The 21484-nt window shown below is 41.5% G+C and overlaps 1 protein-coding gene across 1 annotated transcript in view; it reads left to right on the top strand.

Annotated features, from left to right (window-relative positions):
- The window catches only part of ABCC2 (ATP binding cassette subfamily C member 2), a 53606-nt gene extending 34167 nt beyond the window's left edge, over positions 1 to 19439 (top strand). Inside the window, exons 20-32 of the mRNA XM_039871529.1 lie at positions 3174 to 3291; positions 3574 to 3709; positions 4366 to 4585; positions 4741 to 4895; positions 7528 to 7683; positions 8596 to 8795; positions 10281 to 10407; positions 11981 to 12082; positions 12465 to 12608; positions 13476 to 13634; positions 14653 to 14819; positions 17439 to 17633; positions 18315 to 19439. Of these exons, the coding sequence (XP_039727463.1) occupies positions 3174 to 3291; positions 3574 to 3709; positions 4366 to 4585; positions 4741 to 4895; positions 7528 to 7683; positions 8596 to 8795; positions 10281 to 10407; positions 11981 to 12082; positions 12465 to 12608; positions 13476 to 13634; positions 14653 to 14819; positions 17439 to 17633; positions 18315 to 18444 (2009 nt within the window). The 3' untranslated portion in view covers positions 18445 to 19439. The remainder of the gene's footprint in view (positions 1 to 3173; positions 3292 to 3573; positions 3710 to 4365; positions 4586 to 4740; positions 4896 to 7527; positions 7684 to 8595; positions 8796 to 10280; positions 10408 to 11980; positions 12083 to 12464; positions 12609 to 13475; positions 13635 to 14652; positions 14820 to 17438; positions 17634 to 18314) is intronic.
- Positions 19440 to 21484: the final 2045 nt, after the last annotated feature.

Here is a 21484-nt window from a genome sequence, read left to right as displayed (position 1 = left end):
TAGAAGTCCAAAATCAAGATATCAGCAGGGTCAGTTCCTTCTGTGGGCTCTGCTCCAGGCCTCTCTCCTAGCTTCTGATGGTTTGCTGGCAGTCTTTGGCATTCTGGAGTAATAGACACATGCAATCGATCTCTGCCTTCGTCTTCACATGGTGTTCTCCTTTGTCTGCATTTCTGTGTCCAAATTTTCTCTTTTATAAGGATATCAGATATACTGGATTAGGGGCCCATCCTACTCCAGTCTGACCTCATCTTAACTAATTATATTACTAATTACTAATGACCTTGTTTCCAAATGAAGGCACATTTTGAGGTAGGAGGGATTAAGATTTCAAATTATGAATTTTGGGGATATACAATTCAACCTATAACATCTATTCTCTGGCACTCCAAAATTCATGTCCTTATGTGCAAAATATATATTCACCCCATTCCAACATTTCCCAACGCTTAATCATTTCAATATCAATTCTAAGTCCAAAATCTCATCTAAATGTCAACTCAAAGACCCAAATTTCATGATCTAATTCACCCAAGTTAGTTGTGGGTGAAACTTGGAGTCTTAGGTCAAAATTCCTCTTCATCTGTAAACCTGTAAAACCAAACAAGTTATCTGCTTCTAAAATACAATGGTGAGACAGGCACAGGATGGACATCTCCATCCCAAAAAGGAAAAATAAGAAGGAGAAAACGGGTCACAAATCGCAAGCTTGTCTAAAATCTAGCAGGGCAAGTTTCATTAGATTTTAAGATTTGATAATAAACCTTTTTGGCTTGATGCTCTGTTATCGGGATCACCAGGGTAGTGGTTCTGCCTTCTCCTGCCTTGGGAGATGGTCCCAACTTCTGGAACTGGGAAGCAGCCAGGGCCTGAATTGCCTTCTGGGTCATTTTTCTCTTTTCTTGAAGGATAACACCTGTTCACAGCTGAATAGCTCTATTTAGCAATTTTCTGTTTATAAAATCCTTGAATTCTGACAGCATTCCAGGATTAGAGATAAGACCTTTTGTCTTATCTCTGTCCCCTGCAGTACAAGCTGGCAGCATTTTGCTAAGATGGTTGATTGGATAAAGTCACCTGCCTAATCTTTTTAGCAAATCTGCTGTTGAGCCTTTCTAATGAATTTTTCAGGTTCCTGTGCTTATCAACTCTAGAATTTCTATTTTCTTTTTAAATAATTTATATCTTTTTATTGATGTTCTCTATTTGGTGGTAACTTATTTTCATACTTTCCAGTAAATCTTAGATATAATTTCCTTTGCTCATTGAACATACTTTTAATAACTGATTTAAAGTCTTTGTCTGGGGGGAAGAGAGGAGGAGAGAGGTAGATGGGGTAAAAGGGGTCAAATATGTAGTGACAGAAAGAAATCTAACAATGGGAGGGGAGCACACAGTGTGATATATATATGCCTTACTGTTAAATTGTTCACTTGAAGCTTACTGGATTTCGTTGACCAATGTCACCAATAAATAAATAAATTAATTAATTAATTTTAAAAAAGAATAAAATTGAAATTTTAAAAAATAAAAAAATAAAGTCTTTGTCCGGTAAGTCCAATGTCTGTGCTCCCTCGGGAATAGTTTCTGTTGACTGCTTTTATTCTGTGTATGGTCTCAATTTCCTGCTTCTTTATATATATGTCTCATAATTTCTTGTTGTAAACTAGCCATTTTAAATCATATAACCATTCTGGAAATAAGATTTCTCTCTCCTCCTTTCTCTGCCAGGGTTTCTTGTTGTCGTAACTCCTGTTTAGTTTTCTGAACTAATTCTGTTAAGTCTGTATTCTGTGTCACGTGTAGCCACTGAAGTCTCTGCTTGGTTGGCTTGGTGGTCAGCCATTGATTGGTGGTCAGCCATTCCTTAAATGCCTGGAACCAATAAGTTACTCAGCCTTTGCTGAGAGGCTGTGTGTGTGTGTGTGCTGTGTGTGTGTGTGTGGGGGTGGGGCATATCTTTGACATTCTAGCGGACAACTTACAATTCTGCCTCAGCCTTTGTTTCCGGCTTGCACAGAGCCTGAAGGTTAGGCAGAAGTGAGAGAATAGGGCCTTCTCAAGTTTTTCTTGGGTACGTGCACAGCCCTACACATGTGTATGACATTCTAGATTGCCAGGAATATATTGAAGATATCAAAACTCCTTTGGGATATCTTGTTCCCCAGCTTTTCTTTTCAAGTTTTTGGTCACTTTCTTATTTATTCCAACTATAATCACCACCTCAGGAAGCTGTAATTATAAACAATTGCTGCTGATTGTTTAAGCTAGCTTTAAGTCAGGTCCAATAAAGACCAGCCTTGAAAATGGGGTTTTCCGGGGAACAAGTCAAATAACTTTTGGGGGCATTCTAAACTCAATCTGTTCCCTCCAGCAGCTGCTAGGCTGCTGATTTTCATGGTTACCAGGATTGTGAGGCTGTTGGTTTTCTAGGCTACAGCAGATCTGAGAAGGGGATGGGAATAGAGTAAACTATCACAAAGCTTACTGTTCTTAGTGAGATTTAGTCATTTTTCTTAAATAAATGCTCCTTGGATAATTGACAGCCTTTGTTTAATTTCGGAGTAAAAAAAAAAAAAAAGTTCACTTTAACGATTTTTTACCAGTATTCTCACAGCTTTTTTTAATTTCTGGAGGTCTTTACTCTACCATTCCCATTGGTGCCCAGGCTATGTTTACATTTTATTTTATTTTATTTTATTTTATTTTATTTTATTTTATTTTATTTTATTTTATTTTTTTCAGTGTATGTTTTTAAAATGCTTTAAATTCATAAAAGTTTGTCAAATTATTGGAATTTCAAGAAGTGCATTTTTAATTTACACTCACCACTTTAGTCATTCTGGGTAATTATGACTCTTCTCTTTGTCCACTAAAACTCTTAAAAATTCTTTCCTGCTCCAAAGAAATTTAGAACCTTCTGGGAATACTTTTTTCCTTTTTGACCATTTTCTCTTCCAGTGGAATATTAACTCCTCTCTCCTTTATCCTGGTGTTTCTCAATGAGAAAATATACCAATAAGTAGTATTTCTAGAGTAAAAGATTCCAGCTGCGTGTACATCCAGGATCTCTTGCTGAGGTCAGCAAGATCAGAAAAGCCTTCTCTCTCATGGTTCAAAGGGCTGTGAGAGCTCTCTGCAGCTATCTCGCTAACCTTTGATGTGTCTCCTAGTCAATGAGAACAGTGAAGAAGAAGACTATGGACTGATGCCCAGTGTGGAGGAAATCCCTGAGGATGTAATCTCGACCATGAAAAGAGAGAACAGCCTTCATCGAACACTTAGCCACAGGTAGGTCATTTCTTCAGCTGGCAGCCCTCATCGCTCCCATATTTCCTCTCGACCATTCTCTTTTCCTTTGTGGGCTTTTCTGAAGGTAGTGGACACCATGGACACTCATAGTTCTTCCCTTGTTTCTTTATATGAGGAGGAGGGTTGGAGTGATGTGTTTACACCCAGGGCCATCTGCTATGAAATGCACACTGAGCAAGCAGAGCAGCTGTGATATCTGCTTGCAAGAAGACCCTCAGGATCTACATACTCAGGAAAACTTTTCCCCTCTCCATCTCTCAGATCTAGATCCAATAGCAGGCATCTGAAGTCTCTAAAAGACTCCTTGAAGACTCGGAGTATGAATATCCCAAAGGAGAAGGAAGAACTAGTGAAAGGACAAAAGCTAATTAAGAAGGAATTTATGGAAACTGGAAAGGTGAATACTACAATAAAAAGTACCATTAGAGGTGATATAAGGCTTGGGATCCCAACATTTGAAAGTTTGATGACTTGAATACGTGGCTCATGTTTTCTTCACAAATCTTTAAATTCATCATTAAAATCTTGGTAGAGCCTCTGGGCTTTCTATCAAATCATATATCCACGAAGAATGATATGTTTCCTGTGAATATCTTCATAGCACACTTCATGAGTGTTTGATTCCATTCTGATATGTAGAGAAAACAACAAAACTTCTTCGAGATGAAATACTGAGAACACTAATATATCAGTCTCAGAGAATGCAGTTCAAATTTACAAAGCTTAAAACCAAGGTCTTAAATTTAAAGTCTTAACTAAAATCCAAATTAATAAAACAAATTCCAAGATCTGAAGTATAATACTATCTGTCTCATTCCATTTTTCTATCTTCCCCTCTTCCTTGCATTTAGAAGCTCATTAATTCTCTGATGATTATTTACCTTGCACTGTATTTCGGCATTGATTATTATCCTGGCCCAATGCAGAAATGATAACAACAGACTAGTAAATTTTACTACTTGCGATCCACTTTTCCAGGAGATTTGTATTCTAGGTAATTCCTCACCAAAAGCTATTAGGAATTCTACTAACATTGAGGTTGGGGCTTTGTAGGTGAAGTTCTCCGTCTACCTGAAATACCTACAAGCAGTAGGATGGTCTTCGGTTTTCATCATCATCCTTGCTCATATATTCAATGCCGTGGCTTCGATTGGATCCAACCTCTGGCTCAGTGCTTGGACCAGTGACTCTAAAATCTTCAATAGTACCAACTACCCAACCTCTCGGAGGGACATGAGAATTGGTGTCTATGGAGCTCTGGGATTAGGGCAAGGTACGTCTGTTGGCTACGATAACTATTTTTTAAAGAATCTTTCTGGTCCATGTACTTTTGCCTGGACTCAGGAAAAAAACTCTGCCATTATATTCTTTGCAGAAGTCTTCAGGAACCCCTGTGCATGGTGCTGACTAAATCGGTTCCATTTCTAGGTATATTTGTGCTCATAGCCAATCTCTGGAGCACCTGTGGTTTCACCCATGCATCAAACATCCTTCACAAGCAACTGCTGAACAAAATCATTCGAGCGCCCATGAGTTTTTTTGACACAACACCCTCAGGCCGGATTGTGAACAGGTTTGCTAGTGTAAGTATCTGAAGGGCTGTAAGACATCGTGTTTATATGTTGAAGATCTTTTTATTTCTGACAGGGAAAGAATTCTCATGTTCCTCTGGGCAACACTGTGTAGTTCCAGTTTTCTTGTCCATTCAGTATGTGGATACAGGGATGAACAGTTCTGGCCCTTTAAGGAGATCACCATCTAGTGAATGAAACGGCCAAGGGAATAAAGAATTGTAATAGAAATGGCAAAACCAAAATACAATGATGTGCGCAATGTTGTTCTGGGAGTACAAAAGGGGGACAGAGAAAAGAGGTACTAACTCAGTCTGGGTGACTGAGGGTGGGAAATGTCACATATGGTGACACTTGAGCTAAGTAATAGAAGTTAGCCAGGGAGATGGTGGGGGTAAGTGGCGGATGGTGGCAGTAGAAACAGGATGAGAAAAATTATTCTGCAGAGGGAAAAACACAACAGCACTGCCACTGGCTGTCACAATGAGTGAAAAGAATAGCAGAATAACCCTTTGCTTAGTCTCTGCCTCTATTCCTGAAACCACTATCTTTGATGCCTTAAGAATATGAAAATTTGGTCTGGATTATGGAAGACAGAGACACCTATGATTTTAATGAGGTTCTAAAACATTGTCTCCATCTACTTCCGATCCTAGAACACTTAACATTCATTCATCCATTCAAGCAGTTAGTCAATGGCATTTATTGAGCACCTTCTATGAGCCAAGGACTATACTAGCCATTGGAATGCTCAATAAATGTTAAGATCATAGGTGGTTCTCTTCCATGGGCCAGACCAAACTCATTGATTCTTATTGCTTTTGAGATGGAAATTCAGGAACAGAGGCAGAAACCAAGCGATTCTGAGTAATATTCAACTCTCATAAGCACAGTTTTCAGTCCTCTGTATAAGAGGGAGCACATATTTTTTAATGTCTGAGTAGCTCTGGATCCTTATTTGGTTGGTCTTGAAGCAGATACAGAAAGTCTAGCTTATAGCCCACAGCCAAGTTTAGTCTTCTGTAGAAGAGGGAGCACATATTTTAAAATATCTAAGTAATCTTAGTTGGTTGGTCTTGGAGCAGACACAGAAACTCGAGCTCATAGCCCATAGCCAAGTTCTGGTGACACAGTAACTGCTTCAATCGTGGGAGATGACTGGTCCCATTTATCACCTTCCTCTAGGACAAAAACATTGGACATGGTGTCATTAGAGACAACTTCAATGGCCTCTCTGCTCTTTAATAGAACCTAAGAAAGCATGCCATTTTGAATGGGGAGATTTCTCACAGGAATTTTACAAAGATTGCAACTCTTTTCTGATGTTGTAATATATAATTAATCTTCTGAAAAAGAGAATACAGAGATCTTACTGTGAGTTGCTTAGGCAACAGTCCTATTTTGCTAACTGCTTTTTCATGAAAAAGGAGACTGTCATTAATTATATAGTGAGTTTTGTAGGGGAGGTGTCTCAGGCCCATAAAGGAGTGTTTGATCTAGGGTCCTCTAGAACTGGTGACTGAGCCCTTAAGAGGAGATGAAGGAGTGGGTGAAGGAAAGAAAGATGGAGAATCTGTACCAGGTAAGGGTCAAAAGTAATGTACACAGAACTGATAGCTGGTGAGGATTTTTTTTTCTTCCAACCTTGAACATATTGTTATTTGCATTCTGATGTGACATTGGGAAGAGCATTTTAGACTCAGGAGTTATCCATTCTTCAGAGCTCTCTTGAAAATCTGTTAACCCTTACCCAGTTTGGGATACTCCAGAGATACTCACTTTGATACGCACATATTCCTAATCCCAGAATCAATACAATCTAAGAAATATAGGCAAGGGAAATTCAAAATATAAGCCAGTCTCCCTGTGTGTACTAAACCATCCCTCATCCATCCATCCAACCATCCATCCATCTATCCATCCATCCATCCATCCATCCATCCATCCATCTATTTGTTCATTTATTCAACATGACATGAAGGTGATATGGTAGTAAGACCTAACCATCATCTCTGGGCTCCTCTGTTAGAACACTGGCCATGCAGGGATCACATTTTATCTTTACTTCTCTCTCTCCTTGAAGCCTGTGCTCAGCATAGGAAGCAAATTCCCAGGTAGAGGATGGTTGTTATGTCAAAGGTGGGTGATAGGGCCTCTTGACTGGAGTCTCCAAACAAATGTTTATTGAATGCATGTTATATGCCAGGCTCTGTTCTAGCTATTCAATAAAATTAAGACCTGTGTAAAGTTAGAATAATTGAATTGGCTCAGCTATAGAAGGATTTATCCTGTAAGGCTATATTTGTTTACAGTGGTTATATTTGCTTACAGTGGTTATAAATGGTTTAACAAATTTGACAAATGGGAATTTCACCGAAAAGAGTAAAAACCTATGCTAAATCTATTTTTAAAAGGTGAAGGGTGACTGCTGTATTTTTAGAGGGATTTAGGAAGATAAAAATATTACAGAAATGAGATTGGTTTGGAGGTGAACAGAACAGTCTATCGCAAATGAATATTATGAAATGATTAAAAGAAGGAATCACTAAGGTCCCAGAATTGAACAAACTTCCTGCTGGAATCAGGAAAATGTAAAATATTGTAGGAATTCATTAGTATACCATCTCTCCTTATGTGTTTCTAGGATGTTTCCACGATGGATGACACCCTTCCCGCGTCCTTGCGCAGCTGGATTTTGTACTTCCTGGGGATAATCAGCACCCTTCTCATGATCTGTTTGGCTACTCCAGTCTTCGTCGTCATCATCATTCCTCTTAGCATCATTTATGTGTTTGTTCAGGTAGGAGCTAGGTCTCCTTTCCTCTCTGTTTATAGACTCTCAGACTCCTTCCTGAGAATCTCTTTTGTTTATTGCTAGTCACTTGTTCCTCTCTAGCATCTTTGTGATTTAGTCATATATTAATATACCAAGGAGCCCATAGGCCATTGTCTAAAGATGAAGTATCAGCACCAACTGGTATACAGTTCACAACATATCTCACCTTAACTGCTGCCCCCCTAGAATCTTAAGTAGGGCATATTTATGTTTAGATACTACTTTGAGGATGGCTCTGGACAAAGTATTGAAGGTCTGTAAGCATCTCCCTCACCCCCCGCCACACACACACACACACACACAATGGTTAGTTCATTGGTTGCATCTAGAAAAGTCATGCTAAGGCTGTTTCCTTGGTTAGCTTAGGCTTTTCTACTTGGATGTGTCTCTCAGTAGTAGCTAGATCTCATTTTACTTCAGAGAAGTTCTAGTTTCACTGGGGTGTCTTTGGATGGCTTAGACTCAATTGCAATGTGTTTTTGAGGGAACAGGTAGTTTGAGAGCCAAGCCTCACAGAAATACTGGAGCAAGTGGAAAGGACTCCATGCCCATAATAAAAACCAATGGGAGGGAAGCTGTTAAGAGATTCTTGTCCCACCAATTACCTTTGGGATGAACTGTTCACCTCAAGGAAACAATCTTTCTTATTTTCATCCTCCTCAATTCCCCACCAACTTCAGATCTTCCCACCATCCTCTTCCCCTGGTCCTGTCTCATCATTCCTTTAGCCAGAGGTGAAACTGGAGGCTTCTGTCCTGTTCAGATGTAGGCTGTGTCCATCAAGGTGAAGAACACTGGGTCATGGTCACAAAGGAAGAGGTACGACATATGTGACATGATTGTGTAACTAACTGACTTTTTACTTTTGGGGTCCAGATATTTTATGTGGCTACTTCCCGCCAGCTGAGACGTCTGGACTCTGTCACCAGATCCCCAATCTACTCTTTCTTCAGTGAGACTGTGTCAGGTTTGCCTGTCATCCGCGCCTTTCAGCACCAGCAGCGATTTCTAAAACACAGTGAAGTATTGATTGACAATAATCAGAAATGTGTCTTTTCCTGGATTATCTCCAACAGGTGAGGCTTCCTTGGGTATATATCCAAAAGTGTGCTTTGATATTCTGTATGTTTGACATTAGCTGTGGGAGAACAGGCATAGCCAGCAAGTGAAAGTCACTCTGGCCAAACCCATGTAAGTAGAGAGAAGAAAGCGTATGCTTTGGAGTCAGAAACTGGAACCCTGTGCCTGTTCTGACATGCACCAAGCTAGGTAAATTGCCGTCACCTCTCTAAGGAGAATCTCATTTTCTTTGTTTTTATAATGGCTAGACCATAACCTATCTCACAGGCTTATGGTGAAAGTCAAATGACATCTGTGAGCATTTTGTAACAGGTACTGCATGAGGGTTGGGTGAACTGGACATTCTCTGTTTGCTTCCCTGACAGTAGGTATAAGATTCTCCGTAGGCAGGACAACACTTTGTAGGTTAGCAAACAAAGCAGGGGTTGGAGGGAGGACAATTGGGAATTTTCAGGTAAAGCCAATGGTGACAGAAATGGAAGCTCACATCCTGTGAGGAGAAGCCCTGAGAAGGGTGAGCATTCTTCATTTCTCTAGCATCATCAGCCCCTGGCAAGAAGTGGTGTATCCTTGAAGGAGAAAGGTCTTATAGAGGAAGTGGGAATTCTTAACTAGCTTCCATATTATCTTGAGGTAGTAAGGGCAAACTAATGATACTCAGTATTATTTGGAACAAGCAGAGGTCAGAAATCTGATTGTAAAGATATTTTATTTCTTAGGTACTTTGCAAGAAAGAAACAGGCATATAAGTCATTAACCTATTGGATCCCCCATTTTAAATATGTATCATATTTATTTGTGCACATGCTAGAATTATTGGTACAAATTTATTTAAATACATTTTATTTATGTTTATAACTATGTCTATCCATATCTCATTCAGTTCTCTACAAACCCATCTCTCTGCGATCAGCTTGCACCTAACTTCCCTCCACCTCCATCTTCTTCTCTACCATTTTAAAATCATGAAACCAGACAAGATACATTGAACCTTGCTGTGGTGTTTATTTTCTAACTTTACATATAGATTCTCTATGCCATTATTTCCCCTTGCCTAATAGAGAGAAATCTCTTGGCACGTTTGTTAAAAATGCAGGTTTCTGAACCCTAGTCTAAGCTCTCTGAGTCAAAATCCCGAGAAAGAGTCCAGATATTCTGTTGTGTGTGTGTGTGTGTGAATTTGTGTATTTAAACAATCGCCCCAGATAATTCTTATGATTTGGCAAGTTTGGGAGACATCGAACCATAGATTTCCTTAGTTCAGTAAATGCCTCTGATATCTCTAAAATGCAATTTATTTTTAAAATGCAACTTAAAACACTTTAAGAACACATAGTATAGTCAAATTGAGACACCTGCTAAGAATACCCTACCAACTCAAGCCCTCTGCGAATGTTCTATAAACACGTAGGTTGCTGGGTAAGGTAAGGAAGAGGATAACTCTCAGTGACACCTCTCTCTCTGGTTCTGTTGCCCTGTAGGTGGCTTGCAATTCGTCTGGACCTGGTCGGGAACCTGGTTGTCTTCTTTGCTTCCTTGATGATGGTTATTTATAGAGATACCCTAAGTGGGGACATGGCGGGCTTTGTTCTGTCCAATGCACTCAGTGTGAGTCTGATGGTTGGGAATTTGGATAAATCAATGAACTTATTCTTAAACTGAGCATAGAGTATACCATGTTCTTGATTCTTTTCTAGATCCGAGGCACTAGAGAAGACTAAGCTTTAAACCCTGGCTCTGTCTCTAACTGTAATCCATGGACATGCTCCTTACCCTTTCTAAATAGGTACTAGTGTCGTCAGGAAAAATAGACATAAATTTTGTTGCCCTTGGAAGTTAAGAAACCAATTTATTATGATTCCATCTAATAGTTCCCTGCCTCTCTGCTTGATTCTAGTCCAAACAAAGAACAAATTAGTTTCTTTTCCATAATATAATAGTAACCATAAAGTCTTTTGAACAAATAACTTCTCCTATGTTTGTTTTTCTTAGATCACAGAATAATTAGAGCTAATTCTAGTAAAGAATATAGAGTCCAATAAAACTCCCAGCATGACGAGGGAATAAATGTTAAACATTACTTCTTAGCACCTAAGACAGTGGCTGGCACTACAGTAAATGTTCCATAAATGATACTCATTTAATAAGCCATTTGGCCATCTTTCATGGTATCTTTTTAAACTAAAATATTAGAGGTTTGCATAGCCACCAGCACACTCCATACGGTGCTGTCTACAGTAAGAGTTAATAAAGGCCAAGGTGATCATGTTGAGCACCCAAAATAACTCTGTTGTTCACCAGAGTCACTCAGTTCCTTATGTCACTGACCTTTTATCGCTCCATTTTTAGGCTTATTAACCTGGACAGGGCAGATAGGGCAAAGAGAGAACTATTAGACTGAACCCAAACAAAAACATCCAAATATCAACAATTCCACGTGGTTCAAACTACACACAGTGGTTACTCTTAGTCCCCACAGTCCTGTGCTGTCCTTCTCTCTAAGCAGCATTTGCTCGCCAAAAGCTCCCTGTTTTGACTCTTTGCTTGAAAAAAGCTTGTGTATGAGTAATCCACAGATGTCCCGGACTCTAGACAAGCCAGGATCATGACTACCCTCTGACTGGTGGTTAGATACATCTTTGTAATGGCAGGAAGGCCCCTGCAGTTTATTGGGGTAAAGGAGGACAAGAGTTTATGTGGATGTCCACCTTAAGGGCTGAGTTCTCAATTGAGCTGTTAATTAAGAGCAGAGAGAAGAGGCAGCTTTTTGGAAGGCTTTTTCCTACCTTGTATCTTTTCTTATGCTTTCCCCATTTGTAGAATGCCGCCCACCACCCTTTCCACAAAGAAACAGTAGGCTTAAAGGCAGGAAAGGTCTAGTCCCACTCCACCAACTTCCAGCCTCTCCAACCCCAGCCTAGCCCCAAGCCACCCCAAGCTCATGTTGCTTTTCATGTGACCACGACACAGTTGAGCACTTGGCTGTCCTCCAGGCATTTGATGCACTGGTCTCATTTTCTCCCCCAAGTTAGTGAAGATTGTCACTTACACTTTCCTTGCTCTCTTGTAGAGTTCAGCATAGTGCCAAGTACAAAGTAGGCACTGGATTGACCTTGTGGTTTGACTAGTTGCATTGGTTTATGAGCCTGGGATGATCTTTAATCTTCTGGTTTTTCTGTAGATCACACAAAGCCTGAGCTGGCTAGTGAGGTTGACATCAGAAATTGAGACCAACATTGTGGCTGTTGAACGAATAAATGAGTACATAAATGTGGAAAATGAGGTAAGGGGGAATTAGAAGAACTCAGGGACAAGGGAGGAGGTGCGGAGAAGGAGAGGGAGAGAGGGAGGGAGAAAGAGAGAGAGAGAGAGGAATGACTCCTTTGAGAGAAAATCTTCACCTTGTCTAGAGAGCACATGTGGGAATATAAAGGTGATCCTAAAGTCCCTCGCTCTAGCTCAAAGGGCCCAACTTCTTGAAACTTAGAATAGGAAACAGTTTGGGGTAGGAACCTCTGAAAGTCCCAGTGTATTTCAATCCATTCAGTGCAGATGCCCACAGGTAGCTGGGACACTGCTACCCTTCTGCTCTGCGACGTGAGTCCCATGCGGACTGTTCAGCGAATCGACTCTCCGTAAAGCACTTCTCCCTGTCTCCTTGACAGGCACCCTGGGTGACTGATAAGAGACCTCCAGTAGGTTGGCCCAGCAAAGGGGAGATCCAGTTTAGAAACTATGAAGTACGGTACCGACCAGAGCTGGATCTGGTACTGAAAGGGATCACTTGTGACATCAGGAGCATGGAGAAGGTAGGTAGAACTGAAGAAGGTCCTGAATGTAAGTCCTTGTGATCAGAGGACTGTTGGACAGAGGTAGTGAGCAGCTGAACTTTTTTTGGGTCTTCATCATTCAGATGGAGTGAGTCAGGGCACTTCCTCTCCAGAGAAGGTATAGAGACACACCACCACCATCAGAGGGCAGGATATCGACATGGGATCAAACAGACTCACTGGGGCTGGAAGGGCTTTTTTGTTCAGCCCTTCCGTGCCTCCCTGCAGGCATTGCTTCTCCAGTGGCTGACCTCAGGCTCATTTTCTGTAAGAACCAAGGCTTCTAGAGAAGAAGTCAGGAAGCACCTGGCCTGGGGAAGGAACTGGTGAGAACACAAGTGTGGAAATTCTCCCTGCAGAGAGAAGGGCTTAGTTCTCCTTCTGGTCTGCAAAGTCCTGCACCCTCCTACGATGTTCTTATTCTATGAGGACTTAGGGTCTGATGTAGGACCAGAAAATGTCTGGATAAGGTTGCAGAGGTCCATGACAGGATCTGCTTCTCAGTTGATGGCAGGCCCGGTCCTTCATCTCTCCACACTTCTAAACAAAGATTTTTTTTTTTTAATCTATAATTTCCAATAATAATTATAACAGCTGCTAACGTGTCCATTTCCAACAGTAGCTGTCATTCTCAGCAAGCAACAATTTAGGAGGTGGGATGAGAAGGCAGTCATTTTCTGACATCTGCCTCCCCCCACCTCCCAAAAAAACAAAATCAGTTTAACATTTTAGAGATGTAGCAGCCAATCCCTGTCTCTTACCACCTGTGATTATGACTGCCCCAGGCTCAATTTTTGCTCACCAAGAATCACATGGTGAACTAAACTGCAAAGGAATTTTTTACAGATCGGTGTGGTGGGCAGGACAGGAGCTGGGAAGTCATCCCTGACAAACAGCCTCTTCAGAATCCTAGAGGCTGCGGGTGGCCAGATCACCATCGATGGGGTAGATATTGCTTCCATTGGGCTCCATGACCTCCGAGAGAAACTGACCATCATCCCTCAGGTGAGCTCTAGAACTTTCTCTGTCACACACAGCAGGGTACAGCTCGTCCTGCAGAAAAACACGTGCATCTTCTTCTTGACGTAGATTCAATTAGCAGTCTCATTTCTGCAGCCTACCCAGGATGCCTAAGCTAGCTTCCTACAACACATTGTTTTCAAACTCACAAAAAAAGTTTTGCATTTTGGGGGATATACTTGTGTGGCTGCCAGTATTTAACCAGTGGGTGGCAGCAACACAATGGAAGTCAAATAGAGCAGATGATTATTTAGCATTTCTGTAGCCCATCACGGTTCACAAGACCTTTGCAACCAGCATTAGCAGTTTGGTTGCTGAAGCTTGAAACCATTAAGCTTTACATTCCCCCATTTGACATGGTTAAAAGATAGGGGAGGAAATTTGCTGCAGGTTTCTGCCAACAAGGCGAATGCTTAGTGCATCAGCAAGAAAGGCTTCCACGGGGCTTTTTTGGACCCCACCAAATAAGGACTGCCCTGGAGGCTTCTCGGTGGTACCTGGAGCTTCATTAGAACCATTCCTCCTCTGCTCACTGCTGCCACGTCTCTGCGGGCGGTTCTGGTTTGTCTGGTGTTCGCTCAGTTTGATGCACCCGTTTCTCCAGCTTCCTCAAAGGCATAATAAATTCTTCTCCTGTGACTGACTATACCACCCTTGATCCCTCCGCATCCACACCATGAGTTTTCTTTTGGGAGTTTGGGACATTTTTCTTCCCTAGTAAGGGATGCTAAGACAAATTTGGAAATCCATAAATAAATCTCAGAATGAAAAACAAGACAAAACAAACAAACAAAATCCCCCAAAACAAAGACTCCTCTTAATCCTGTGCTTAGCTCCCCCAGCTGGCAGCCACTCTAAACCTTCAGAAGGGAAACTACAAAAGCTTAACCACTAACCAGCTTTCCCTCGCGGGCCAGTCCTATTCTCTTTCTCCTGACCACAAAGTACGGCTAGTCCTTTCTCTGTCATTAGCCCAGTGACCCCCTTGTCCCTTGACTTGCAGGATCCTATCCTGTTCTCTGGAAGCCTGAGGATGAATCTGGACCCTTTCAACAACTACTCAGACGAAGAGATATGGAAGGCCCTAGAGCTGGCTCACCTCAAATCCTTTGTGGCCAACCTGCAACTTGGGTTGTCTCATGAAGTGACAGAGGCTGGCGACAACCTTAGGTAACGCTTCATAACCCACCTCCCCCACAGGCAGTGAGAGGAGCCTTTGTTTCTTGTGCTAGGTGGTACCTGGCATCATAGAGTTTTCACTCTCCAGGTCTAATTCCCAATGTGTCATGTGAACCCATTGTGAAGATGATCTGATAGAATAGATGTGAACACATCAGAGCTCTTGAAAACCTTTGTTAGTACATATGCGTTCATAAGACATTACACAAAGTAAGCTTACAGATCCTGCCATTGTGGAGGTTTTTCACTTAGCTGCTCACTGCAATAAGGATGAAAACAATCCCAATGCCTGGTCTGACCCTAGGGAGTCTGATTTCATTGGTATGAGGTGTAGGCTGGATGTAGGAGTTCTAAAGGATCCTGAGTGTTGCTATGGGAATCCCAGTTTGAGCAGCACTGGTCTCAGGTGATGGGGATGTGGTGTCCGAAGTCCATCGGCACTTGGAACACCTTTAACCAGCCCAGAGACTCTCTTGGCTTCCCAGTTCTTTTTACCTTTCCAAAGCTTTTCTATGTATGTGGACTTCACACTTCTGGTCTTCAGTATGTGCTTCCCTGTCGGCTTATAAGTTGACCTGGCATTTTCCCTATGACAATTGGGTTTTTCCTTCCACACACTGAAGTTCAGACCTCAGCCAAAGCCCACTGCTCTGAGGTAGTTCTTGCTCCAGTCCTGGGTACCTTCAGAGTGGTAGGCAAGGCATGGACCATTAGCAAGTGAAACTCAGAAAAGAAGGGAAGCTCAGTAGCTCTGGACCAGCAGCTCTGGCTTCCCCTGGGAGCTTGTTATAAATGCAGAAGCTCAGGTTCTTGACTTGAATCCACATTTTAGTAAGATTCCCAGGTGATTTTTATGTATATTACGGTTTGAGAAACACCATCTAGAGCGTTGATTCTTAACTAAGCTGTATGCTAGAATCACTCGGGAAAACTTAAAAAAGAATTTCAGTGTCCAGGCGGCCCCCCAGACCAGCTGAATCAGGGGCACAGGTGACTTCGTTGTATAGCCCCAGGGAACACTTGTAAGCCTTGGTATAGAAAGAAGACCACCAAGTTTGTTTCCCCTCAGCAACGAATCTAAGAACTAGCAGGACTTAATGGGTCTTTAGACCTATGAAAAATGCTATTAAACATTCAGTCAGCAAATAAGCATTGGGCATCTACTATATTCAGGCACTGAGATAGAGAGGGAGATGACACAGACACAACTCCTGACCTCCCAGCATTTACAGCGTGATGAAGACAGACCTTTTGAGAATAAATGCTGTGTAGTAAATGCTACAGACATGCGGGGCCATGTGGAAGCCCTGGCAGGATGGCAGGATGTGATGGGATGCAGGTGTGCGGGGCTTGACACTTCCGGTTTGTAGGAACAACAACAAAAAAAATCACACTATCTTTCTCTGTCCATGCTGGGAGACACTTAAATGGAATTACACAGTGCCTTGATTTCAGACCTGGTTTGGGGTGTTAAAACTTAAATTTCTCTGGTGAGTGATCAGAGATTGGAGCTCAATCAGCTTGGGCAAGAGAGGAGAGGGAGAAGGCGAGGGAGGGGGAGGGGAAGGTGGGAGAGAAAACCAGCCAAGAGCCAAACGGGTGTTTAAGCAGAACTGGAGTATTTCCTCCACATCAAACTGGTGTATGAAGCGCAGCTGAACCAGGCAGATGTTTGTTACAAGTTAAGGAAGTAGCTCTGCAGTTGCCTCTCACAGAGAAAATCTGGAAGTTTATCTTGGGTGACTTCTCATCTCCTGCAGAAATTTTGTTACAGAGAATTACAGAACTTTTAGTCTAGCCACCTTCTGTTTAATATGCTCCCTAATGGCCACAGCAAGAAGGAGCAATTAGCGAATTCTGGAGTGTTTCCTCCACATCATTGCCCAGAGCTTCTTTATTTAAGTAAGAGGTCCAGCCTGCATTACCAACCAGCTTTTAGCAAATTAAAGCAATTTGCATTTTACAAGCATATTGGAGTTCTACATACATTGCATCTCACACCAAGACATCATGTTCATTAGTTAGCTACGTCTCTAATCAAGGCAGAAGGCCTCTAACCAATAATTAGCCTTGAGACTAGGCTAATTAAAATAATAAATAGATTTGCCAACGCTACTGAGAAATGCCACTGGGGTGTTCTCGTGTGGCATCACTCTATTAATGATGTCAGGTCAAATACGGCTGAAATGAACTTGGGGCATCCATCTCATTTTGGAATTGTCGGTGTATTAGGATATCACTGCAGCCAAATGCAAAGCACCAGTCCTGAGCTAGTCTTTTCCAAACTTGTTAAACATAAAAATTGCCTGGGGTGCTTATTAGAAAATACATGTTCCATGGCTCTTCCCATTCTGATTGAGCAGAGTGGGGCCCATAAACTTGAATATTTAAATTAAGTGCCTGTGGTGGGTCTTCTAATTGGGAAAGTTTGGAAAACATTGTCCATGGTAACAGTGAGTAGCTAGTGAGAGAGGCTAAGGCATTCTGGGAGAATTTAGGAGTGCGGGTTTTCCGAAGTCTGACCTGGAACATGAAGACTGTCCCCACATCCAATCCCAGGTTATTTCTTGGTCCTTAGGGCTAATGCTTGGTCTCTTCCATTGGCTGCAGCATAGGGCAGAGGCAGCTACTGTGCCTGGCCAGGGCTCTGCTTCGGAAATCCAAGATTCTGATCATGGATGAGGCCACTGCTGCAGTGGATCTCGAGACAGATCGTCTTATCCAGATGACCATCCAAAAGGAGTTCTCCCACTGCACAACTATCACCATTGCTCACAGGCTACATACCATCATGGACAGCAACAAGTGAGTGTGGGGGTGGGGACGGGAGCAGAGCTTGATAGACGCAGCTTAAATACATCAGCCACGTGATATCTTACAGCAGAAGGTTTACCCATCATTTTACTGATGAAGAAACAGGCTGAGAGATTTCAAGTAATTTGCCCCAAATTATACGTATATCAAGCTAATGGAAGCCAACAGGGTTAAGGGAACTAATTATCTCGATAGTAAAGTGAAAGTCTGTGTGGAACAATAACCAAGTATGGGGAGGTGGAGGCTCCAGACCTGAGTGGCAGATACTGACCACAGACCTCCCCAACCAAACTGGGTCTCGCCTGCTGCTCCTGGAAACAGCTTCCTGTTCCTTCCAGCTCTGACAGATTACATTCAAAACGGAGTAACATCAGTAATCTTAGAAACTGTTTGGAGAGGATAGGCTCCCTTAAACAATGTGTATCTTTTTTTTTTTTTAAAAAAAAAAAGCTCATGTAAATGGACTCATACTGCATCTATTCTCCTACTACTTGATTCTTTCGATCGACATTACGTATGGAATTCATCCGCGTTGACGTGGTTCATCTGTTCTCGCTGCTCTGTAGCCTTGTATGAATGAATGCACCACAACTTAGTTCTGGTTATTCTTATAAGTGCCAAAATCTGAGATGCTGCTTTCTAAGACTTGTATTTCCTTCTTTCTTATTTCAGGGTAATGGTTCTAGATCATGGGAAGATTGTAGAGTACGGCAGCCCTGAAGAACTGCTGAAAAACCCTGGCCCCTTTTATTTCATGGCCAAAGAAGCTGGCATTGAAAATGCGAATAGCACGACGTTCTGAAAGCAGGTCCCATGGCTTAGAGAAAGACTATAAGGATCATTCCTTAATTTTATTTTTGGGACGTATATCATACATAGAGAAGTGTGTGTAAATGTACATTTTAAGAGATCATAAGTGAACACCCATGTACCCTCCATCCAAGTTAAAAAAAAGGATTATTACCAGCTACAGCAGAACCCCCTAACGATCCCACTTCAATCCTACATCCTTGCTTACCAACCCCCAGAAATAACCACTATTCTGAATTTTGTGATGATTATCCCCTTGCTTTTCATTTTAGTTTTACCAAGTTCATATATATCCTTAAACAATGTGTACCTTTTTAAAACTTATGTAAATGGCTTGTCTCATACTGCATGTGTTCTTCTATGACTTTTGTTCAATATCATTTGAGACTCATCCATGTTGATGCACTCAGTGAGGTTTGTTCCTTCTCACTGCTCTGCAGTATGGCCGTGTGTGAGTACGCCAGTTTACCATTTAAATGTTGGACAGCAATAGGATTATTTCTACGGCCATTGTTTTTGTTTTTTCCTATTATGAACAATACTGCTATAAACATTCCGGTATATAATTCCTGAGATACACATGCAAGACTTTCTTAGGCTATAATAGGGAGTATACACATGTTCATATGCGTATACTAGGTAACAGCAAACTGGCAATGCCAGTTTAAAACATTTTGTCAATCCGATGAGTATGAACTGGTACCTCAGTGAGGTTTTAATTTATATTCCTCTGGTTACTATTGAGGTTTCGATTAGAGGTGTTTGCTGTTTTTGTTTTTTTTTTGTTTTTTATCTGTGGTGCTCTATTTCCTTGTAAGCTACTCACTCTCCTTAGCATTTTATCTGTGAACATTCTTTGAGGCCTGCATTGAACCTGAGCTGTCCTAAATGGAATTGTCCAAGTTTTTGGTGTCACGTTATTTTTGGTTCGATGTATTCCTTACGTCCATTTCAGTGATGCAATAATAAACGATTTTTATTTATTTACCATTTTAGCTGTTTGATGAGTGAGATGCTCAGAGATTTAAACTTCCTAATGGAAGGGGATAAATAACCTCAAGGCTGGAATGAGGAAGGGAAGTGTTTCCTCCTAGCTGCTCTGTTCCCATCAGCATCACTCTGACCATGTTTTTCTGCAGTGGCAGTTCATACAAGTAGCAGTGCTGATTGCAGCTGGCAGTTTTTCCAGTATTCCCAGGACCGGTGACATTGTGCCCCTCAGAGACGCCAGCACCAGCTGTGCAGCACCCCTTCTCAGAAGTCCACGTTTCCGCCTTAGCGATGCCAACCTCTCCCCTTCTTCCCCCGCAGCCCTCACGGGGATGGTTGCTTCTTGCGGTGGCTGCTCTCTGAACCTTGTTTTCCCTTGGCTCTTTCTTCAGTGCCTACCTAGCAGTTCTTTACATTGTCCTGTTAAAATAACCTATGGTTTCTGTCTCCTGACTAACCTAACTGATAGAGCCCTTGGAGACAATCCAGTTCAAGTCCCTTATTTTTCAGATAAGCACCAATCCGAGAAAGGTTAGAGGATATCCAAAGTCAAAACATGAGTGTTTCTGGCAGAACCAGGACCAGAAACAAATTTCCTGATTTTCTCCAACAATTTCTTCTTTTCCTATCATGAGGATTTTTGATCTACCTACTCCTATGATGCAGATGAAGAGAGGGGAAAGGTCATCCATATCTCAATAGTGATGATTAAGCCACCTGGTGAATGTTGTGGGAACCGGAGCCAGCCCAGACCCAAAACTTCAGTGATGACTCCGACTACTTCAAATCTTGTTGGCCCAGGCCCCAGATAACTCACTCACAACATTCTTGCTCTTTTCCACTTCTCTACCTGAGGTCCCCTTTTTTACCTGTCCTTGAAGCATTAAGATGTCCCTATGCTTTTGACTCCCACTCTATGTTCCTCCGTATTTTCTCCGTAAGTGACTTCATGCACTCTTGTGGTTTCACCTTCTACTCATGATTCTCATTTCTAGTCCCTTCCTCTTCTCCAATTTAGAGATTCATATATTCAACTGCCAGTGGGTGTTATCGCCTGGATATCCTTTAGGCCTCTGACACTCAACTTGCTTTATTTGACATACCCTTCTCCTCCCTTCATCAGAATAAAAGAGAGATTTTTTTTCCCCTTGTACTTTCTATTTCAAGTGGTAGCATCGTTTTCCACTCCGTCTTACAAAATGAAAACCTCGGCATCACCCCTAACTTTTCCTTTTCTAGACCGCATCGGCCATGAGGCCCTTCCACTTTTCTTTCTTTATCCCCATCACTTTTGCCACCTTTCAGGTTCTCATCACATCTAACCTGTACTGATGGCATAGGTATTGCTGCTTCCTGTATCGTTTTTCTCAGATATATCCACCATGGCTACCAGTGGTCAAATATGCAAATATTTGTATAAACGCCTTTCAAAACACCCTCTGAAGAAACTTGTTCCACTGAGGTACTAGGATGAGAATATATTTAATCATAAATGCACATTGGCTATGACTTTATTTAAAAATTATCAAACAATATTATACAAACATTGACATTTAAACGTCTAAACTTCTGCAACTTAGATTTAGTTAGCAAATACCATATTCAACTGTAAGCATGGATTTAGTCTTCTAAATAGGTTAGACACTAAACTGTTTAAAAAGCTTCATATTGTTTGAAGATATCAAGTAAAAGATTATAAAAATGCATAAAAAAATTAACTGTAAGAAGCACTCCAATTTCATAGTATTCCTTTTCACTTCATATGCAAGTAATTGGTTATGCTGTAGAATTTAGCTGTTACAGTATAAAAAGCAACTACTTAAGGGAGAAGTAGAACAAAGGGGGGAAAAGTTTACGTAGGCAGTATCTCTTTTAGGTAAAACAAGCACAAAAAAATAAGAGTTTCAGGAAGAAAAATTACTTAAGACTAGTTTGGTTCTTACTGAGTTTGAAAAAATGGACTAATACGGAACTCCTTTCTTCAACTGTAACGATCAAGGCCTTAGTTGCCATACTGGTAATCTCTCGGACAGTCACCTCAG

Source organism: Pteropus medius, unplaced genomic scaffold (assembly GCF_902729225.1).
Source record: "Pteropus medius unplaced genomic scaffold, Ma_sr-lr_union100, whole genome shotgun sequence".
In the NCBI taxonomy this organism is placed as follows: Eukaryota; Metazoa; Chordata; class Mammalia; order Chiroptera; family Pteropodidae; genus Pteropus; species Pteropus medius.
This window is presented reverse-complemented; position numbering and strand designations above follow the sequence as displayed.